The 20,886-nt window shown below is 38.7% G+C and overlaps 1 protein-coding gene across 1 annotated transcript; it reads left to right on the forward strand.

Annotated features, from left to right (window-relative positions):
* The first annotated feature begins 9,114 nt into the window (after positions 1 to 9,114).
* Positions 9,115 to 19,783, forward strand: DYNLT3 (dynein light chain Tctex-type 3). The gene is made up of 5 exons (XM_062184174.1): positions 9,115 to 9,193; positions 11,280 to 11,321; positions 17,915 to 18,038; positions 19,279 to 19,356; positions 19,666 to 19,783. The coding sequence occupies exons 1-5, from the start codon at positions 9,164 to 9,166 to the stop codon at positions 19,740 to 19,742; spliced, it is 351 nt and encodes a 116-aa protein (XP_062040158.1). The 5' UTR covers positions 9,115 to 9,163; the 3' UTR covers positions 19,743 to 19,783.
* The last annotated feature ends 1,103 nt before the right edge of the window (positions 19,784 to 20,886 follow it).

The raw sequence follows: 20,886 nt of genomic DNA on the forward strand, positions 1-20,886 counted from the left end.
CCAACTCTTCCTTGAACCTGTAGTATCTCCACTTTTATTAAACAGTCTCTTCCTGGACTATTAGTGTGCTCCCTTCCTATTCCGCCATCTTGCCAGAAATCCCATAATGATTGTTTCAATGAGAAATCTATCCACAATCCCTTAATGTTAACTGAGGTTGATATATATATATATATATATATATATATATATATATATATATATTTGATTACATACTTGAAGATCAGGGCTCCCTCATGTGTTGAATAAACATACATGAGTGGTGTTGATGCATAGCAAATGGTCTATTATATGGAAACTACGACACAAATGCTCATTTTGTTCACATTCAGTGTTTTTTTTTCTCCCTGTATAAAAGTAGCTTTGTTTTTAAATAAACCACTTTAAAAGTTCTCATCTGGCCTATGAATAAATGTTTCAGATGTGCTTTGACTATCAAGAGGGTCATCAGCATATAGACTTTGACAATGACTGATTTCCTCTGATAAGGCTGCAGATTTTTGATGAGCAAAATGACTAAACATAATGAAGCCATTTTATGCTTGTAAATACATTACTCCAGCTCTTCAAAAGCACCAAGAAATGTCCTTCATGAGAAATGGTTTAGAAGAATTACAGAAATTAAGAGCTGGGTGAGACTAAATGGGTCTCCTCACACCTGCTATTTCACAGAAAAAGTACAGAACTGACTCATGCAGTACATTTATTTTTTTCACACTGGATTATTGTTCCCTTCAGTGCAGTAAAGCATTATAATAGACAACAGGGTCAGCTTATATGGCCTGAATCAAAAGGTCAGCATTTCTTTCCACTAAAAGACTAGCACTAAATCAAAAACACATTTTTTTCTCTGCAAGAGAAGTAAATATTCTGAGTCTTGAAATTTGTTTAAAGTTTCTAATATGCAGATAAGGTAGGGCATGGATTATCCATGACGCAAGTAGATTTTTTAAACAAGTGGTTATACAATTATGACCTTTTCTAGAAATGTCAGGAACAGGAAGGTCCAAAACACACGTGCATGCACGTGTACACACACACACTCACACACAGAGAATGAATCCTCCAAACTTTAGCCCAAAACATTCTTATCAGTATGCAATTATATTTTGAGAACAAGCAGAGAATGGAGGAGACATAAAGCAACTTCACCTTTATCTACATGAATAAATAGTAAACCATAATAAAAATGTATGGTAGAGTTACAGGCAAGAAAATGAATAAAGGATGTAAGATAGATGTCTCATAGAAACTGTGAGAGTCTAGAGGAAATGCCTTTATATCTCTTCCCTCATGCCTGTTTACTTTTTACTACCAAATATGCTAATCATGGTATGTACTTTAGGTTTTGTGCTCAGCTGTCTCTGTTCACACATATAACCTTGTATTAACAAAAACCCAGAGGAAGACATAAAGTAAATCATAGAACCTGAATAAAACATCGTCCTCCAGATGTGACACATTTACACATTTTCTCACATTCCTTTCCTGGCTAGAGTGCTCACAGTTGAATATAAAAGTGCAAGAAAGAGAGGATTCTAGTTACTGCATAGTTTTAAATCATCTTACTCTATGACTGTTTCCTTCCATCTCACTTCTAGAATCTCGTCTCAGTAATTCTATTTACAAGTTGAATCCAATGATCCTATCACGTTTTCACTACTCATTTAACTTAGAATCTGTGCTCTATCAGCCTAGTTCTCCAAACATGCCTTGAAAGACCACGATCTTCTCTGCCTCATTCAAAATCACCTGGAAAAATTCCAGCCCTGGTTAACCCTAGTATTCTGCACAGCTTAAAAGAGCTGAGCATGGCTAGAGAGAGCCCATAACCTCTATGACTGGTTTCATTTTAAAATTATGACCAAATAATCCAACTGAGTTGCCTGAAATCTTAACATATTTTCCTAATTTATTCCCTATTCCATGCTCTGAGAAAACAGATAGTTCCTCCTTGCCTACTTTCCTTTGTCTAACATCCAAATTCTCACCTAACTACTTTATGTCATTTAAGTGATTACCTAAATACCATTTTCTCAGAGAAATCTTAACACTGGATCTAAAATAGCCTTATCCATCACCCTCTATTTCCTTACTTTGCTTAAAACAACTCCCTCATGCCATATTCACAATATACAGATGTATGTATACACGCGCACACACACACACACAGACGTATGAAGGTACTTCAAAAAGTTCATGGAACATGAAATTAAAAGGTGAGTTAATTTTGGTCCAGAATTGTTTTATATTTGTGGATTGTTTTAAATAAAACTCAATTTTTCACGAACACTTTGAAGACCACTTGTATGTATGGGTTTCATATTTTTTGCACCAAAGTAAACTTATTTTAAAATTTTATTTCCATGAACTTTGTGAAGTATTTATGCATTGTCTGCCTTCCTTACTAGATCATAAACTCCATAGAGAGAGGGAATTTTTCCTGTTCACCCTCATCTTCTGATGACACATAATCTCTCAACCTTGGCATTATTGACATTTTGTGTTAAATAAATTTTTTTGTGAAAGCTTTCCTGTGTATTGTAGGATGTTTAACAGCATACATGGCCTTTACCCCAGTACATGCCAGTAGTATCCACTTAGTTACAGCAACTAAAAATGTCTCCAGGTATTTCCAAATGTCCCTGGGGTCAATGTGGGAGCAAAATCTACCCTGATTGAGATTGTGATTCTCTAACACAATGCCTGGCCACAATGGGTGCTAAGTAAACATTTGTTGAATGAATGAGTAAATAACCAAACCACAGGACAAAAAACATCCCAAAAAGCAACACAATTTATTGTTCTAATTCCCAGAAAAACTATATCTGAACTTTGCCAGCAAAAATGAATTTATCTTATTTTGATGACATCTGAAGGGAAAACAAAAGATTTTATACCAAAGTTATCAACCTCAACTCCAAGTTATAATCACACACATGGGGGAGCTCAGCAAAACTGTTGATGCCAGGCCCCTCTCTATACCAATTAAACCAGCATCTCATGGGATGGGGGGGTGGGGTCTAACATAATTTTTTGCAATCTCCTCCTCTGATTCTGGTTTGCAGCCAGGGTTAGTATCTCTGTTCTTTTCAATCCTCCAAAGACTAATTCCATAGCCTGAGAATTCTCATCATCAGGACATTTTTTCCTCACACATGAGCATTAGTGATCTGTGACTCTGAAATGGAAGAAAGCATACCTCAGCATCATTTACTTCCTGCTCCATTTATGGGCCTTCTATTTTCTGTCCCATTGTTGATCCATGTTCATCCTAAGTAAGGTAATTTAAAAATTAGTGTTCTATTCTTGATAATTCTAGTAATTAGAAAAAATGTATTATCTTGCAATCTATTTGTTATAATGAGTTGTGCTGTGGGAGAAAATTCATTCTGTCACACCCAATATTACAAAGGTCTTGAAAAAATACTGTGTGAGAGTCTTGACTTACTGTGCTAACAATCTAGAAACAAAATGATTATAAAGAAGCTGATGCCTAGAACATAATCTGTAAGGAAGGAAGGTTAACATTACACATTGGAGAGTTCCATCAATATTTACCTAATATATGATGGACTACTAGTGACAACATTTACAAGTTTAAGTGTTTTCAAGTATACAAAAATTTCCATTTCCTAAGTAGTACTTTATAATTTGATAAATGAACTCTAGTTCTCAAAGATGTATAGTTCTGAAGCAAAATAAAGAGGTTTCTTAAGGGAGTATGTGTCTCCCTTGAGATTGAAGGACTGTCAGCTTCAAATCAAATAGACATAAAACCTATCACCATATTACAATCACTATTCAAAAGAATAATGCTAATTAAATTCCCTAAGCAAGATAATGTGGTTTACACAAAATTTTGTTTGTGCTTCAAAATAATATATGTTCTCTAATTATTATGTTCAGAATTCTTTATATACGTGTCAAATAAACAAAATCTTTAACAAAAAAACTTTTCCTTTAGTTTTACTCTATAAAAGGCATCCTTGACTTATCAAAGAATAACATTGCTTGGAAATTTTACCCATTTCCTGGACAATGAAAAAATTTCTGAACACCTTAACTCAATCTATCCTCCTCTCAATGCATAAGCTATCATTATCTTGCACTTTAATTAGGGATATAAGTTAAATTTCCCAAGATTTTGTTATCATTGTTTCATGCAGTTTGTAAAAATTAAATGTACCTTTTAATTACTCATTGATTTCTGTATTGCTCAAATTTCTATCTAGAACCATTTGTCTTTTGCCAGAAGAGTATTGGTATTTCTTGAAGTATAATTCTGCCAATAACTAAATGTCTGCATTTATTTGCCTAGCACTTTTAAAATTTCATCTTCATTTTTGAAGGTTACTGTTGTTGGTTAGACATCCTAAGTTCACAAATATTTCTGTCTATGTTTTGAAGGTGTTGAGTACATTGTCTCTGAAGGCAAATACATTGATTCTCAGTTTCCACTGTTTCTGTGAAAAGTCAGATATCATTCTTCTTTCATTTGGAAGACAATTTGTTTTAAGGCAGATATTTTACAGCTCTTCTTTTTGTTTTGATTATTTGATATTTTACTGTGATGTGCCAAAATAGGAGGTTTTTTTTTCACTTTGTAAATTCACATTTATCAAATAAAAAAATGACTATATAACAAACAAAAAAAGGAAAAAAAGAACTTAATACTTTACCCTTTTAGTATTTTTTATGTTCTACTTAAAACCATTGGTTGAACTCCACAATCAATACACAACCATTCCCAGGCGTTCAATTAATGCTATAACTAGTACTCAAACAGCATTCTACACCTTGTGTTTCTGTGTGGGTGCAAACTGCTGAAATCCCTACTCAATATACACCAAATTGATCCTCTGTATATAAAGACATATAAAGAGTTTTGTTTTATTTTATTCATTCTGCTTGGGGAACATAAGGTTCTTGTGTCTGTGGTTTATGATCTATACTATGTTTCCTCTGCTTGCCGCTCTCTGCCTTGGGAAGCTGACTATATGGATTCAAATGGTTCCTGTGCCCTCTGGTTTCTGGTAGGTTCAACCAATGAGGAACACTGGTAGACGATAAGAGGGAGGGAGAAGGGATGGGGATAATTTTTCCCTTGGTTGCCTGTGTTGGAGGTCACCTTGGGTTTTCTCTATCTATTAACAAAAGGTTACTGTTCCCCTCAGTGTGGCCTTGTATTCACAACTACTTAAACCTTTCTTTCTTCTTAAATTTCTGGTCTTAGAAGTCATGACTGCTCCACTGTTGCTAGCCCTGGGTTCTTATACTATCACTTGCTGTTCACCTGCCCAGACCTTTGTAATTAGTCCTTTTGTAAATGAATAGTCTTCAATTTATGCTAACATGAGTGTGTCATCTGCTTCATCTTGGCAACTTGACTGAGATAGGAACTGGCACCAAAAGTAGCCGGTGATGGTTAATTTCATTCACTTGGCTGGGCCACAGTGAATGTTTGTGGTTAGGATTTATATTTAAATCAGTGGACTCTCAGTAAAGCAGCTTATCCTCCAGAGTGAAAGAAGGCCTCACCTAATTAGATGTATACCAGAACAGAAAGACTGACCTCCCCAGAGTGGAACAGAATCCTCCAGACTTCATCTGCAACATTAGTTCTTCCTGGTTCTATAGAAAACAGCTTTCAGATTCTGACAGCAACTCTGTCCTGAGTCTGCAGACTATTTGGTCCACCCCATGGATTTTGGATTTGCCCGGGCTTCACATTTCCTACGATAATTAGCTATATATATATACATATATATATATATACACACACACATATACTAGAACACATGCATATCTTGTTGGGTCTGTCTCTCTGGAGAATCCTAATACAGGGTAGCTGGAAGCACAGCCACTTGAAGTAGATTCTCAAAATGAAATTCTGAAAATGGGTTGTTCCTATACTGAAGCACATGAATAATCTTCTAATTAAAGAAGAAATGGGACACAAGCAGTCCATGGGATAAGGTGACATCAAGAGTACTCACCTTGGCTGGCGCCACAGCTCACTTGGCTAATCCTCCACCTGCGGCGCCGGCACCCTGGGTTCTAGTCCCGGTTGGGGCGCCGGATTCTGTTCCAGTTGCTCCTCTTCCAGTCCAGCTCTCTGCTGTGGCCAAGGAGGGCAGTGGAGGATGGCCCAAGTGCTTGGGCCCTGCACCCGCATGGGAGACCAGGAGGAAGCATCTGGCTCTTGGCTTCGGATCGGCGCAGTGCCGGCCGTAGCAGCCATTTGGGGAGTGAACCAACGGAAGGAAAACTTTTCTCTCTGTCTCTCTCTCTCTCTTACTGTCCAACTCTGCCTGCCAAAAAATAAAAAAATGAAAAAAAGAGTACTCACCTTATCACCACATGATGAAATGCAGGTGGAAGGCACCACAGTGGAGGTCAAGTGGCTGTAGCAGTTAGTCTTGATGGCAGCCAAGTTTCTAATAAATAGTGTGGAGTCATCTGGTATCTTGTTATAGCTTTAGAAAACACAGAGGAAAAAATATAAAAGTTGTGAAAATAAAATGAAGGACATTCATCAAAACACTAGAAGGCCTCCATGGCAGGTTTAAAAGAGTCCCTCAGTGTCAGTACTATGGTACAGCAGGTTAAGCTGCCCCTTGTCAAGCCAGGATTCCATATGAGTGCTGGTTCCAGTCCAAGCTGTTCCACTTCTGATCCAATTCACAGTTAATATGCTTGGGAAATCAGTGGAAGATGTCCCAAGTACTTGGGACTCTGCCATCCACGTGGAAGACCAGGATAGAGTACCAGGCTCCTAACTTTGGTGTGGACCAGCCCCAGGCTTGTGGGCATTTGTAGCATGAGCCAGTGAATAGAGGATCTCCCTCTCTCTCTCCCTTCCTCCCTCCCTCCCTCCCTCTGTCTCCCCCTCCTTCTCATTCTGCCTTTAAAATAAAATAAATAAATCTAAAAAAGAAATAAATGGAGCTTAAGAAATAAAGAAAAGGAAGGAGTCCCTTACATCTTACAGTTAAGCAATCACATTGATATATTACATTGATGATATTAGATGAACTTGTAATCACAGGGTAGTAGATATGGAGCCTAAAATGTCTGCTTGACATATAAAAGAGGCCTGCCATCTACTGTATTATTTAAATGTGACAATAATTTGAGCATATGACCACCTGAAATCAAAAACATTACTCATGACTCAGTTCCCTTCATATATAATGATGGAGTTAAAAAGTTAAAGTGGGGGGGGGAGCCAGTGCCGTGGTGTAGCAGCCAAAGCCCCTGCCTGTAGTGCCAGTTTGAGTCCTGGCTGCTCCACTTCTGATCCAGCTCTCTGCTATGGCCTGGGAAAGCAATGGAAGATGGCCTAAGAGCTTGGACCGCTGTACTCACGTGGGAGACCCGGAAGAAGCTCCTGGCTTCTGGCTTCAGATCGGTGCAGCTCCAGCCATTGTGGCCATCTGGGGAGTGAACCAGCAGATGGGAAATCTCTCTCGCTCTGCCTCTGCGTCTCTGTAATTCTGCCTTTCAAATAAATAAATAAATCTTTAAAAAAAGGTTAAAGTGGGGGAGTGCAAGGAACAAAACAGGTGCTATAGTCACTGCCTCTGTAGCTGGGCAAGAGTAGCAGTAGAAGACTACTGAAACCTCCAAATTTGATTTGGGGGAGCAAAAGCGAAAATCGGTTGTGGTAGGCTGGGTAATTAAATCCCCCCCCACATGATGTCTGCCTCAATCCCCAGAACCTTTGAATGTGTTGCTGTACCTGGCAAAAGGCATCTTAGAGTTGATTAAGAGTCACACAGAGGAGACATGGGGATAGAAGCACAGGTCAGAGAGGAGAGAAGATGCTGTTGTGTTTGGAAGGAGTCATGAATCAAAGAATGCAGTCTCCAGAAGCTGCAAGCAGCAAGGAAATAGATATCTTATAGAGTTTCAGGAGGAACACAGGTTTAGGGACTCATTTTAGACTTCTGACCCTCAGAATCTGAGACAGTAAGTTTGTGTAATGGCGTTTTACCCTACTAACTTTGTGGCAATTTGTTACATCAGCAGTAGGAAACTGAAAAGGTGGTTAAGAATTTGAAACCTTCCACCTGCTTACTCCCAAATGCCCACAACAGCTCAGGATGGGCCAGGAGGAACCCAGGAGCCTAGAACTGCTTCCAAGTCTCCCACGTGGTTGCAGGATCCCAGGTACTTGAGCCATCATCTACTACCTCCCAGGATGCATTAGCAGGGAGATGGATCAGAAACAGAGGAGCTGGGACTCAAACCCAGACTCCAGTACGGAATGTGGAAACACCACGAGGTGCCTTAACCCTCTGAATGTGGCAAAACCTTAACAATTGTTAAATCTTAAAAAATATTTTAAAAAAATAAAAAGAACTGGAGCTCTACTCTCAGAGCATAGTACTCAAGTTTAAGTCCCTCTCCTACTACTTACTGTATTTATGACCTTGGACAAGCTACTTAGTTCTTTGAACCTCAGTTTCATCTCAAAAACATAGATGATAGAAGAAATCTGAATTCTTCTGAGGTTTTGAGAGAATCGTTAAAGTCATCTGGAATTTAGTAATGTTCAGTAAAAGTAGTTGTTCTTCTGCAACAACGTATAATTAGGTTATTTGCTCCTTCTCTGCTATAGTTATAAGTTTTTAAAAGGGCCCCACATACGTTTTTGTATGAGGAAACAAGCTATGGGAAGATAATTTTTCCAAGTAACAGGAAGTGGACAAATCGAAGTGGCTTGTATTTAATATACTTATTTACTAGATAATGATGAAAGGCCAAATTATGTGCACATAACCACAGCAGTAGGCACTAAACCAAAGCAGCAGGTCTAGACCGAGTGACACCGGGTTACCCCATACGACCCACACTGGCACCACGTCTAGCTCTTTACCATACATCCTTTGTTTCCAGAAAGGCTGGAGGCAGCGAGAAAGAGGCGCTGCTTCGAAAGGCAGTAGTCACTGTGCAAGTTCACTCTCCTGAAGTAGCCGCGGCGCCCGCCGCGCCCCGAACCCGCCCCGTGTTCTCAGCACCCTGACGACACAGAGGCGGGGCCTGCGTGGCGGAAGGCTCCAGAGCATAAAGGGGGCGGGGCCTCCCCAGAGGCCAGTGCGCGGCCGCAGAGTCTGAGCCGCCCGTCGCTCCGCCCCCTGGGAGAGTCGGCGCCACCATGGAGGAGTATCACCGCCACTGCGACGAGGTACCGCCCCTCGGCTACTTGCGAGACCCCCCGCCCGCCCCTGTGCTTCTGGCTCGGGGGTCCTGGCTGGGTGGTCTCCTGGTGCCGGACGGCCACGAGAGTTGGGGTGCGGCGTCCTCCGAGGCCGAGTCCTTTCCGCAGAGCCGGGGGTCCGCCCCGCCGGTGTTGGTCCTCTTATTCCGAGGTCCTGAGGATGGGCTAGGAGACCGGGCAGCTGGGACGGCCTGGAGCGCTCGGGGCGAGCAGCGGGGTCGGGGCCAGGGTGAGGGTGTAGAAGGCTGACTTGGGGTGTGTGGGATGGGCGTAGGTTTGCGGGCGCCGCCCATCTGCCGGGCCGACCTTGGAAACCGGTCTTCCCGCTGCTTCCTCCACTCCTTGAGTCCCCCAGAGTAGGTTCTGCAGCCCCACAGCTCGGGCATAGTGCTCCTTCTCCCGGGAACACTGCCTGGACGGAGTGGAAGGAGATGCTTTCCGGATTAGGAGCTCTTGCTTACTGAGTCAGGTTTCCCTAGTCCTAGCCGGAACCCCCGTGATGACAGTTGTTATCTTACTGTTACTGAGGGGAACGCTCAGTTCATGGCGCTTAAGAGACTTGCCCTAAGTTAACATTGCCAGAAACAACAGATGCTCGATTTGAACCCAGGCCTCTGACTAGACAACTAAGATCTTGCTTCACTGTAACCACTAAGAGGATGAGGCCTACTGGATCGCAGCATAACTTGGGATGGCTTGCAAGAACAGAATAAACTAAGTTGTTTTCTCTCCGGTGGATGGTGCAGGAAAATTAAAGTAGGCACTTACTGTACAGGCAATATTAGATCTCAGGAAGGGGCTTCTGGTCCCGTGGGAATCTTCGGGATGTGGGCCTCTGCAGAAGCTGTGATACGGGGAGGCATGCATCCTTACAGGTCAAGGATAAAGAATTCTAATTTTAGAACCGAAGACTTGAGGCCCAGGAATACCGTGGCTGGCTCACCCTCAGGCATATCTCACAGTAATGGCTCAGAGGAGCTATTTTCTGCAGTGCTTCCTACATATGTATATTTTAAAAGAAAGAAAATGGTCTGTGTTGCCATGGCCACCCTGCACATCCAGATTATTAGATGACTTTCCAAAATGAAGTGAAATGAGCATCATTTGATTCATAGGCCACTTTTTAAAGTAGATAAGGATCTGATCTGAACATAGAAAGGATAATTTTAATGAGGTCAGAATCTCTCTTTTCATAGTGTTCCTAAATATTTAGCCTATCTTTTATTGTTGGAAAATTCTGTGGGGCAATTAAATTACTCAAAAAAATTTAAATCTATACTCAAAATTATTTAATTTCAGAATTTACTTGTTTCAACTAATTTTAAATTATATAGTAGTTTTTACAAAAATGGTGATGACATAAAGCACATCAAAACATCTTCCTGGAAACAATTCATGTATTACCTGAAGTATCTTGGTTTAGATTTCAGTCTTATCACATAACGCAGTTCTATATTCTAGGATATTTAGATGTCATTGATCATTGCTGTTAATTCAAGATTCCAGCAAGGTACTCTAAAGAAAAGGTGAAGTTGTCAGTCTCATTTATAGTATTAAAATGGTATTAATTTGTAATGATCAAGTATTTCTATAACGTTTAATTCTGGAAAGCCACATTTTTGCGTTGCATACATTAAAAATAAAATTGAAAATAATCTATTAAGTACTCCCTTCTTGTGGGCCCTATTTATTCTCTCACTTGGCTGAAACTCTTTCCTGCTTATTTCCTGACCTTTACAGTACAATGATTCTCAATCTAGGATATTTATCAGGCTCACTAGCATAAAGTACTTTTCAAAAGAGATATAGCTGCCTACACTGTGCTCCAGACCTAAGGAATCAGAATCTCTAGTGAGGTAGATGGGGAAGACATTCTGTGTTTTTAAGTGTTCATAATAGGACTGGCAGCCTCAATGGACCTGATGCTTCTTATCACTATGGTCTCCAGTCACTGACACCTTTCTAGGTTAGCCTAGAGTATTCTGTGTAGCAACATAGCTGCCAAAAAAGGAAGCTTGTGTTGAAAATACTTTTGTCTTTTGTTTTCCATTAGGTTGGCTTCAATGCTGATGAAGCCCACAATATTGTCAAAGAGGTGAGTTAACAAGTTATATCCATCTTGAAGTTTGTGCCATTAATGGAAATTTTAAAAAGCTGTTTTTTGACTTTCAGTGTAAAGTTAGAAAGCATACTGTTAAAACAATAGTATTTTAGATATTTATTCACTAACTCTTTATAGAAGTGCTTCCATGTTTTGTTATATGCTATTAGGCATTTGGGGTATACTCTGAAAGGGATACTTAAGAACTTTCATAATCTGGTGCTTTCTGATTTGAATAAAATAATTTTTATTTTAGTAGGCTAAACATTTTAAATAGTACTGTTATAAACATGTACATGTGTGTATACATATATACATGATTTTTATAATGTAAAGCATATGTATAATATATGAGAGTACTTCAGAGTTCATGAAAAATGAAATTAAAATATAGATTTATTTTGTTGTAAAACTTTGAAACCCATATATATGAGGAGTCTTTAAAGTTCATGAAAATATGTATTATGAAAAAACTATGCATGAATTTCAAATTTTTTGCACCCAAACAAGCTTGTCTTTTGATTCTATTTTCCCATGAACTTGTCGAAGTATCCTTGTATATGTGTATTTCATCAAATATGTATAAGGCCCTAGAAATGTCTGCTTTTGGACATTGCGTGCTTTTAGCCCAATATAATTGGAAAAATAGTCAATGCCTTTTACATACCAATACAATGGTAAATCAAAATCTTAAGAAAAATATTTGAAACATGAAATCTGGTCCTCCTCCTGTGAGGCAAATGGAAAAGAAGTTCTTTCTGGGAACCAGTTGTGACTGAGGAACTTTGATTATTCTCTTGGGATCACATACAGCCTTCACTGTGGGTAAGGTGTTTGTGAACACTTTAATGGTCCTGAGTCATCTTTAATTTTGCCAGATCCCAGGGAAAAAACTGAGTTGGCCTAGCAGGCAAGTTTATATTGTGGATATATCTGTTAGGACCTATGTCCTAGCACATCCCGACTGTGTTAAGCCTAGGCTCAGTGGGCTCTGCCCTCTTATTTGATTCCCATCATCAGTGCCTCACCTGCCTGGAGACACTGAAGCATCAGCTCCACCAAGAACTCATCTAGGTTTGGCCTCATAGGGCTAGGATCAACTCAAGTTCTGTGAGAGCTAGACGGGTACCTGAAAATTGTGCCATATTTTTCTAGCTCAGAATCATGTTAGAACTATATAACCCAGGGATGTTTAATGATTAAAAACACAATACAATTTTTTTAATACCTTGACAATGTAAAAGCACAAATGAGGGAAATTGGAGGCTAGAAGAGGGAATGGAGGTAATGAGAAGGACAGGAATGATAATAATCTCATTTTTCAAAGTGAAAGTCCAGAGAGACTATCTTTGGTGAATGGAACAAGAAAAGTATGCTTGGGTTTGAATAAGGCCTCCTCCCTTACTCAAATTCCAAACTAAAGGAAAAGACAAAAGAATCACTAGAAAGAACAAAATATCTCTTTACTGATTGAAAACTAGAATGGCAATTGTAGCTTCTTTTGTTAACTCCCTCTCAGTTCAGACCTTGAAAGAAGCATCCAAGAAAATGAGTCAGCAGAAAGAGACACTTGCCTATGCTGGTGCCTTTCAATTGAGTAGAGAAGGAAGGAGAAACTCCCAAGTCCAGGATGCTTGGGAGATTGGCTCTCCCAAATGAGAATGGTGGAACAATGGTTGTAACTCACCCACTGGTAAACTCGTTCCATCTACATGTACACAAGGCCAGGAATGTTAAGTAAAAAAATTCTCCTTGTAGGAGGAAACATTGGGAATGGAAAAGAAACATGTTCCTCACAGCTCTACATACTGAAGTAAAAATAGGAATTCACTGTTTTGAGAGAAGAGGGGAGGAGGAAGGTAGAAGGTGGTCTCAGGGGACTAAATTTCCATATATATTATACAGGAGTTCTATGGATGTTGTCTATAACTCAAATTGAGAAATTGTGATATAAACAATATTTGTAGACACATAAGTAATCTTGGAAAGAAATGAAAATGGGCAGTTGTACACTAAAGGTGTTTTTCTTTGGGGAATGGGAGTGACTACAGGAAAGGAAAGGGTGCAGAAGGAACTCCTTCTTTATTATAAGCTCTTCTGTTCTCGTGAATTTTTAAAACTGTATGTTTGTTACTTTTTTTATTAGGAAATTCATGCTTTTTAACCTGAAATATGCATAGTGGGCAGTGCCTAGGAAACCGCTGGATGTACTTTTTAAATTTATTTTTATTTTAAAATATTTTAACAGACATTTAACATTGTACATATTTGTAGATTACCATGTGGTGTTTTGACATGTGTATATACTGCGTAATGTCCAATTAGAATAAATGTATCTATTTACTCAAACCTTTAATATTTCTTTATGATAAAACAGTCTAAAATACTATCTTTTACCTTGTTATAAAGAAATATCTAGTATATTAACATCTATAGTCACCCTACCACAGAATTCTTATTCTTATCTAGGTAGGACTTAGTACCTGTTAATCAACCTTCCCTCTTTCCCCCTTTCCTCCCCAGCCTCTGGTAACCACCATTATTCTCTTAACTTCTGCAAGATCACCATTTTACAGACTCCACAAATTAGTGAGATCATGTGATACTTGTCTTTCTGTGCTTGATTTATTTATTATTTCACTTGGCACAGTGACCTTCAGTTCCATCCGTGTTGTGGCAATGGACAGGATTTTTATCCCTTTTATGGCCAAGTAGTATTCCATTGCGTGTATGTACCACAATTTCTTTACCCATTCATTAGTGACTGAATACTTAGGTTGTTTCCATTTCCTGGCTATTGTGAATAGTGCTGCAGTAAACATGGGACTGCACATGTCTTTTCAACAGACAAAATTCATTTCCCTTGGGTATATAACTAGGAGTGAGAATACTGTCTCTTATGGTAATTGTTTTCCACACCAGCTGTACTAATTTACATTCCCACCAACAACGTGTAAGGGTTCCCTTTTCCCCACATCCTCTCCAACAAATGTTATGTTATATTTTGTTTGTTTTTTTTTTTTTTGATCGTAGCCAAACTGAGGTGAGGTGATATCTCATGTTTATTTTGATTCATGTATGTGTTGGCCATTTGTATGTCTTCCTTTGAGAAATTTTGAATACGTTTTAGAGCATCAAATTTAAACATTTGTGAGAGGGACTTACTTAAGCAATGTAAGTAATTTAACTGAAAACATTTTCCAATTAAAACAAACTCTGGGGTGGGCATTTTGGTGCACAGATTAAGCCTCAGCTTGTGATGCCAGCATCTCATATCGCAGTGCCAATTTGAGTCCTGCCCATTCCGCTTCTGATCCAGCCTCCTACTAGTGTACCAGGGAAGGCAACGAATGATGGCCCAGTCACTTGGGTCCCTGCCACCCATGTGAGAGACCCAGATGGAGTTCCTGTTGCTAGCTTAATCCTGGCCCATCCCCAGCTGTTGCAAGCATTTGGGGAGTGAACCAGTAGATGGAAGATCTCTCTCCCTGTCTCTTTCTGTCACTCTGCCTTTCAAATAAATATATTTATGTCTATTATATAAATAAATATATTTTATATAAATAAATGATACACTGTAAAGTTAAAAGCGTGTGTCACTTGAATTTTTGTATGAAATATGTGACTTCAAAGAAATCTCATTTTCATAGGTTACTTTGAGATACACAACTGTTCTGTTTCCTCCTCCTGTTTCTGTGAGCCAACTCTTGTGTGCTATTGAAACATTTCCATAGAGGCATTTGAAAGACTTGAATGAACACTAGTTTAAACATTTCAGCATTTCCTGGATGACAGTTTCATCAATTACTTGTTTTCTTTATCTCTTGTTGTTCTTATTTTCTTTCCTTTGATTCCGTGCTCTTAAACCCCATGCTAATATATTTTCCTGCTAAGCTCTTAAAGCCACTCATTTATCAATAATATGCATGTATTTTTTGAAGATTTATATTATTGATTTGAAAGACAGAGTGACAGGGAGAAACGCACACATAAACACACATCTTCTATTCATTGGTTGATTCCCCAAATGGCCAGAAAGCCCCAAACCAACTGCCTTGGTCTCCATCTAGGTTTCTCACATGTGGGTGCCAAGGTCCAAGTATTTGGACTATCTTCCACTGCTTTCCCAGGCACTTTATCAGGGAGTGCGATTGAAAGTGGAGCCGCTGTGACTTGAAACAAGGTTCCAACATGGAATGCCAGCATTGCAGTGGCATCCTAACGTGTTGCACCAAAATACTAGCCCAAGTGTGAATCTATTTTATTTATTGTTAGTAGTAGAATATTCTCCCCAAAAGTTCTCAAAGAGAAAGTTACAATGAAATTAACTTGGAACTTAAAGTGTATTTGATCTAAGATGCACAATTGTGTTATCAAAGCCAATATTGTTTCAGTCACAAACATTTTTTTGAATACCCCCTATGTGCTCAGGTGCTAAGTCTGGCCCTAGGAATACAGATCTGTTTAAGGACCTAATTTTCTAGTAGGCCTCCAGATCAATGGTAATTAATTAGTTTAAATGTTAATTAATAGTAATTAGCAGGACTATCTATGGTGAGACTCTCATCCCCATGGTGTTTTGTATTGTTTAGAGCAAAATTGGAATGGTCCTATTAGATAACCTGAAAGGAAAATGAGTGCTGTTATTTTCTCATTAAGGAAAAGCCATCACAAGAGAGGCAGAGATTTGCCCACTGGTCATCAGCTTGGTACTGGTAACGCCAGAGTTAAAACCCGGTTCCCCTGATCCTTTAGGTCACTGCCCTCCTACTCTGTCATGTTGTTGGACTTTGTAGGAGAATAATTTGAGAGCCACATTACGTTTATCAACTCCTCTGAACTATTCTTTTTTTTTTTTTTGCAATTATCATTAGTGAAGATTTGATAATATTCAGCTTAAGATTCTGTATTAATTAGTATCTTTATAAAGTTTACTTTATAGTACATGAAAGTTGTATGTGTGTGCATGTGTGTTATTAAGCTAGACTCTAAAAAATGAATGCTTTATTTTCCAAGACCTATCACTTGGATATGAAATAACAGCAGCAAAAATGATGATAAGAACAATAATAGTTAACTTTATTATGTGCTTGCCCTGTACCAGTCACTGTTTGAGCGCTTGGCTTTCATCACTTCATTTCATCCTCACAACAACCTGATAAGATGATGCCATTATCCATACTTTAAGAGTTAGGAAAATAGGAGTGTGAAGAGGGTAAGTTACTTGCTATAGATCACACAACTGGTAGGTATAGAGCTGGCTTTAAAACCTAAGATTCTAACATTAAAGCCAGTGATCTTAATCAGGTGTCAGAAGTGGATGCAAGTAAGCACTAGGGAAAATTATTTGACTTTTTCTTTCTAGAGCATCTTTATTCACTTTCAGTGGCAGGAGAGCTTGCTGTTTTATAGCTAAGCAATTACATAGTATGAATAAGATTATAATTGTTATACATAAGAATTGTGTTTTTAAATTAGTCCCATTCTATGTTTCTAGCATCTGAGGCCTAGTTTAAAACCCAGCTGTTTCAAAGCCACTCATTAACCAATTAATACCACTGTCTTGCAATCTTTCCACCCCAAAATCCTTTTATGGTATACTTTATCACCCAGGAATAGTCTTTCTTCTATTATAGATATTAGAGTTCTTTTGTTTGTGTCTCTGCTAGTGTAAGTCCTTTACAACAGAGGCCATAGCATTTTTACTTTGATATGACCCATGGTATCTCATAGAATTAGATAATGCATATAGAAATGCTTTGAAAACTCTTAAAACTCTTTTAAGATCTTTTTTATTTATTTTAAAGAGTTACAGAGAGGGAGGGAGAGACAAAGAGAGGTCTTCCATCTGCTGGTTCACTCCCCAAATGTCCGCAATGGCCAGAGGTAGGCTGGGCCAAAACCAGAGCCAGGAACTCCACCTAGGTCTCCTGCATGGGTGGCAGGGGCCTATACATGTGGGATATCTTTTGCTGCTTTCCCAGGCACATTAGCAGGGCACTGCATCAGAAGTGGAGAAGCTGGGACCTGACCAGCATACATATGGAATGGTGGCATTGCAGGCAGTGGTTTAACCTACTCTGCCAGCACATAAAAACTCTTTAAGCAGTTGGAAACAGTGCATAATAAATATTAGTGGGTGCATATTTTCTAATGGGTAATACGTATGGTTTATGCTTTGAATAAATTTTTGTAAGAGTTTGCAGCCAGTGCTGTGGTGTAGCAGATAAAGCCACCGCCTGCAGTGCCAGCGTCCCATGTGGGCACCGGTTCAAGTCCTGGCTGCTCCACTTCCAATCCGGCTCTCTGCTATGGCCTGGGAAGGCAGTGGGAGGTGGCCTAAGTCCTTGGGTCCCTGCACCCATGTCGGAAGACCCAGAGGAGGCTACTGGATCCTGGCTTCGGATCAGCGCAGCTCCAGCCATCGTGGCCATTTGATGAGTGAACCAGTGGATGGAAGACCTCTCTCTCTCTCTGCCTCTCCTTCTCTCTCTGTATAACTCTTTCAAATAAATAAATAAATCTTAAAAAGAGTTTGTGTAAAATTTGTTCTTTTGGGCTAATTTTGCTGTCCTCTTTCCTTTCAGTGTGTAGATGGAGTGTTAGGAGGTGAGGACTATAATCAGAACAACATCAATCAGTGGACTGCAAGCATAGTAGAACAATCCTTAACACACTTGGTTAAGTTGGGAAAAGCTTATAAATACATTGGTAAGTATCAGTGTTCCTCTACTCGTCTTTGTCTTTGTGATTCTCTTTGAGTTTTGCAAACGCATGAATGGTAAATACTTAAGTTGGATACTGATAGAGTATGAAGAACTTTTGACATATTCATCCAAAGATAATATAAATAATACCTAAAAGATATAAATCATTCATTATGCAAAACCAGTTTAATCTCCTTTTCCTAAGTAGCATGACCCTGGGCATTTGCATGGTTTTCTCTTGCCATTGAGACCCCTTCTGTGCTTACTGTCTTCCTTTCAGTAGCCTCACACCTCTTTGTATGACTGTGAAATTCCACACAGACTGTCAAGTGGAATGTTTTCTGTGTTTGAATTTTGCCCACAGCACAAAGCACAGAATTAGACCCAGAATGTTCCTGCAAGGCAATCACCAATAGTTATAGCAATGATGTACAAGCTAGCCAGATCCAGTAGGTTTAAGATTGTGATGGTAGATAATCAAAATAAGAGACTTTTCTTTTTTAAGAAAGTATTATATGGGGCTGGTGCTGTGGCACAGCAGGTTAAAGCCCTGGCCTGAAACACCAGTATCCCATATGGGTGCCGGTTCTAGTCCTGGCTGCTCCTCTTATCCTGCTCTCTGCTATGGCCTGGGAAGGCAGTAGAAGATGGTTCAAGTCCTTGGGCCCCTGTACCCACATGGGAGACCTAGAAGAAGCTCCTGGCTCCTGGCTCCTGTCTCCTAGCTTCTGATCAGCGTAGCTCGGGCCGTTGCAGCCAATTGGGGAGTGAACCATCGGATGGAAGCCCTCTCTCTCTCTCTGTAACTCTGACTTTCAAATAAATAAGTAAATCTTTTTAAAAAAAGAGAGTTTATTATTTATTTGAAAGAGTAAAAAAGAGGGAGAAACAAAGAGATCTTCCATCCACTGGTTCACTCCCCAAGTGGCTACAATGGCCAGGGCTGGGACAGGTCAAAGACAGGAGCGTGGAATTCCATCCATGTTTTCTATGTGGGTGGCAGGGACCCAAGCACTTGAGCCATCTTCTGCTGCTTTCCCAGGTACATCAGCAGGGAGCTGGATCAGAAGTGTAGTAATCAGAATTTGAACCAGTGCACCACAACAGTTTTAATTTTTCAATCTACTTGACGAATTCCTTGTTTTCTGTTGTTTTTTCCACTTTTAGAGCTGTGAACTCAAGCAGTTCATTGTTGGCTCACTTTCCCTTTTTTGTAAGTGTCCTCACTTTGACTTTATTTGTAGTGACCTGTGCAGTGGTCCAGAGGAGTGCATATGGCTTTCACACCGCCAGTTCATGCTTTTGGGATACTACTTCTGATGGTAAGAGACTTAAGGCTGATTCACACAAAATTGAATTTCTAGTTAATTGAACAGGGTACTTTTTATCAAATGCTTATTTATATCTGATTAAATTCTATAAAGACTTTGTCAACAGAATTGCTTTGTACTTACAATAAGTATGCCTTCTGACCAGTATGAAATGTGAAGACTTAAAAGGTGTAAGGAAATAAGATATGAAAGCCTATATATACAATATCTATAGAATATAAATATATATTTTATGCACACACACTCCATGGTGATTTTCATGTTTTCCTGATATTTCAAAGTTTTTTTGTGTGTTTTCAGGAACCTGTACTGTAAGATGGGAGAATCGAACCATGAACTGCATTGTCAACGTTTTTGCCATTGCAATTGTCCTGTAACTGACTAACAATGTTGGGCTAAAAAACCATTAACTTAAGAATTTGTCAGTGTATCCTTTCTGAAATGCATAATAGTTACTTACAAATATGCTAGGTGACAAGTGTGCAATAAGCTTCAGCTATCAACAAAAACTGAATATTATAAGCAAGCAATCTCATAGTATGTTGGCAGATTATATTGTATTCTATACAGTATCATTTAGATAGGGAAAATTGAATGTTGGTAAAAACTAACATTCAAAAACTAAATGCAGAACTATGGCATGACTTGAACATCTAATCTTATATTTATACCAGCTTTTCACTAACATCACTATGTACTTAAGGAGATGGAAGAATCCATTCAGATAATGAAATTTCCTTTCATTTAGAAAACTTAACAGGAATAACTGTATGAACAAAAAAGCTACAGAGATAAATGTGGAGAAAATAATATCAATTTGTTAACACCTCTTTTTTATTTCTCCCCCTTAGTTGTACATAATACTTAGTGAGAAGCAATTTTACTTTTATTTCTTTCAGTTAATATTACAGTACTAACTATAATTAACCTGTTTACTTTTTCTGAGAATTGATAAATCAACTTTTTTATTATTTCAAATTAAGGACAAATTAAATCTGATGACTCAAATTTCCTAGTTAAGCAAAATTAGTTACCAGTATGATGAACAGTATATGACTCAAACAGCTGTCTTATAATTAATTCATTGAATGCAAAACAAAAATATGCTGAATTCCTATTATGAGCCTGTTTCTCTGGTAGGCATTACAATTATCAAGTGGTATTCAAATGCTAACTCCTTTTGGCAACTATTAAGTTGGAAAACTATCATCTATGTTTGGGGAAAATAAAAGTTGTTTTACAGGAGAGGTAAATAGTGAATCTGGTTATCCATGTAGAAGTAAGCAAAATGAAAGGCACTTACTGGTGACAAAATTATAGAAGTAATTTTAAGAGTTGCTTATAGCAAATTAAAATGCTTAAATTATGCAACTCTTAGTTAAAGGCCTTATTCATAGTCTTAAATATACAAGTAGTAAATTTTATTGCTTTTAATTGCAATCATCTGTAAATCTAAATATATATATATATATATATGGGGTACAACTGAGTGAAGTATAAGTATACAATCATTAGCAGGTT

Source organism: Lepus europaeus, chromosome X, assembly GCF_033115175.1.
Source record: "Lepus europaeus isolate LE1 chromosome X, mLepTim1.pri, whole genome shotgun sequence".
Lineage (NCBI taxonomy): Eukaryota > Metazoa > Chordata > Mammalia > Lagomorpha > Leporidae > Lepus > Lepus europaeus.

Bases quoted from the DNA above. Each gene is read 5' to 3' on its own strand.
- DYNLT3 (XM_062184174.1), top strand. From the start codon at position 9,164: ATGGAGGAGTATCACCGCCACTGCGACGAG. The intron at 11,322-17,914 runs GTGAGTTAACAA...CTTTCCTTTCAG, and splicing joins CCCACAATATTGTCAAAGAG to TGTGTAGATGGAGTGTTAGG. The intron at 19,357-19,665 runs GTAAGAGACTTA...GTGTGTTTTCAG, and splicing joins TTGGGATACTACTTCTGATG to GAACCTGTACTGTAAGATGG.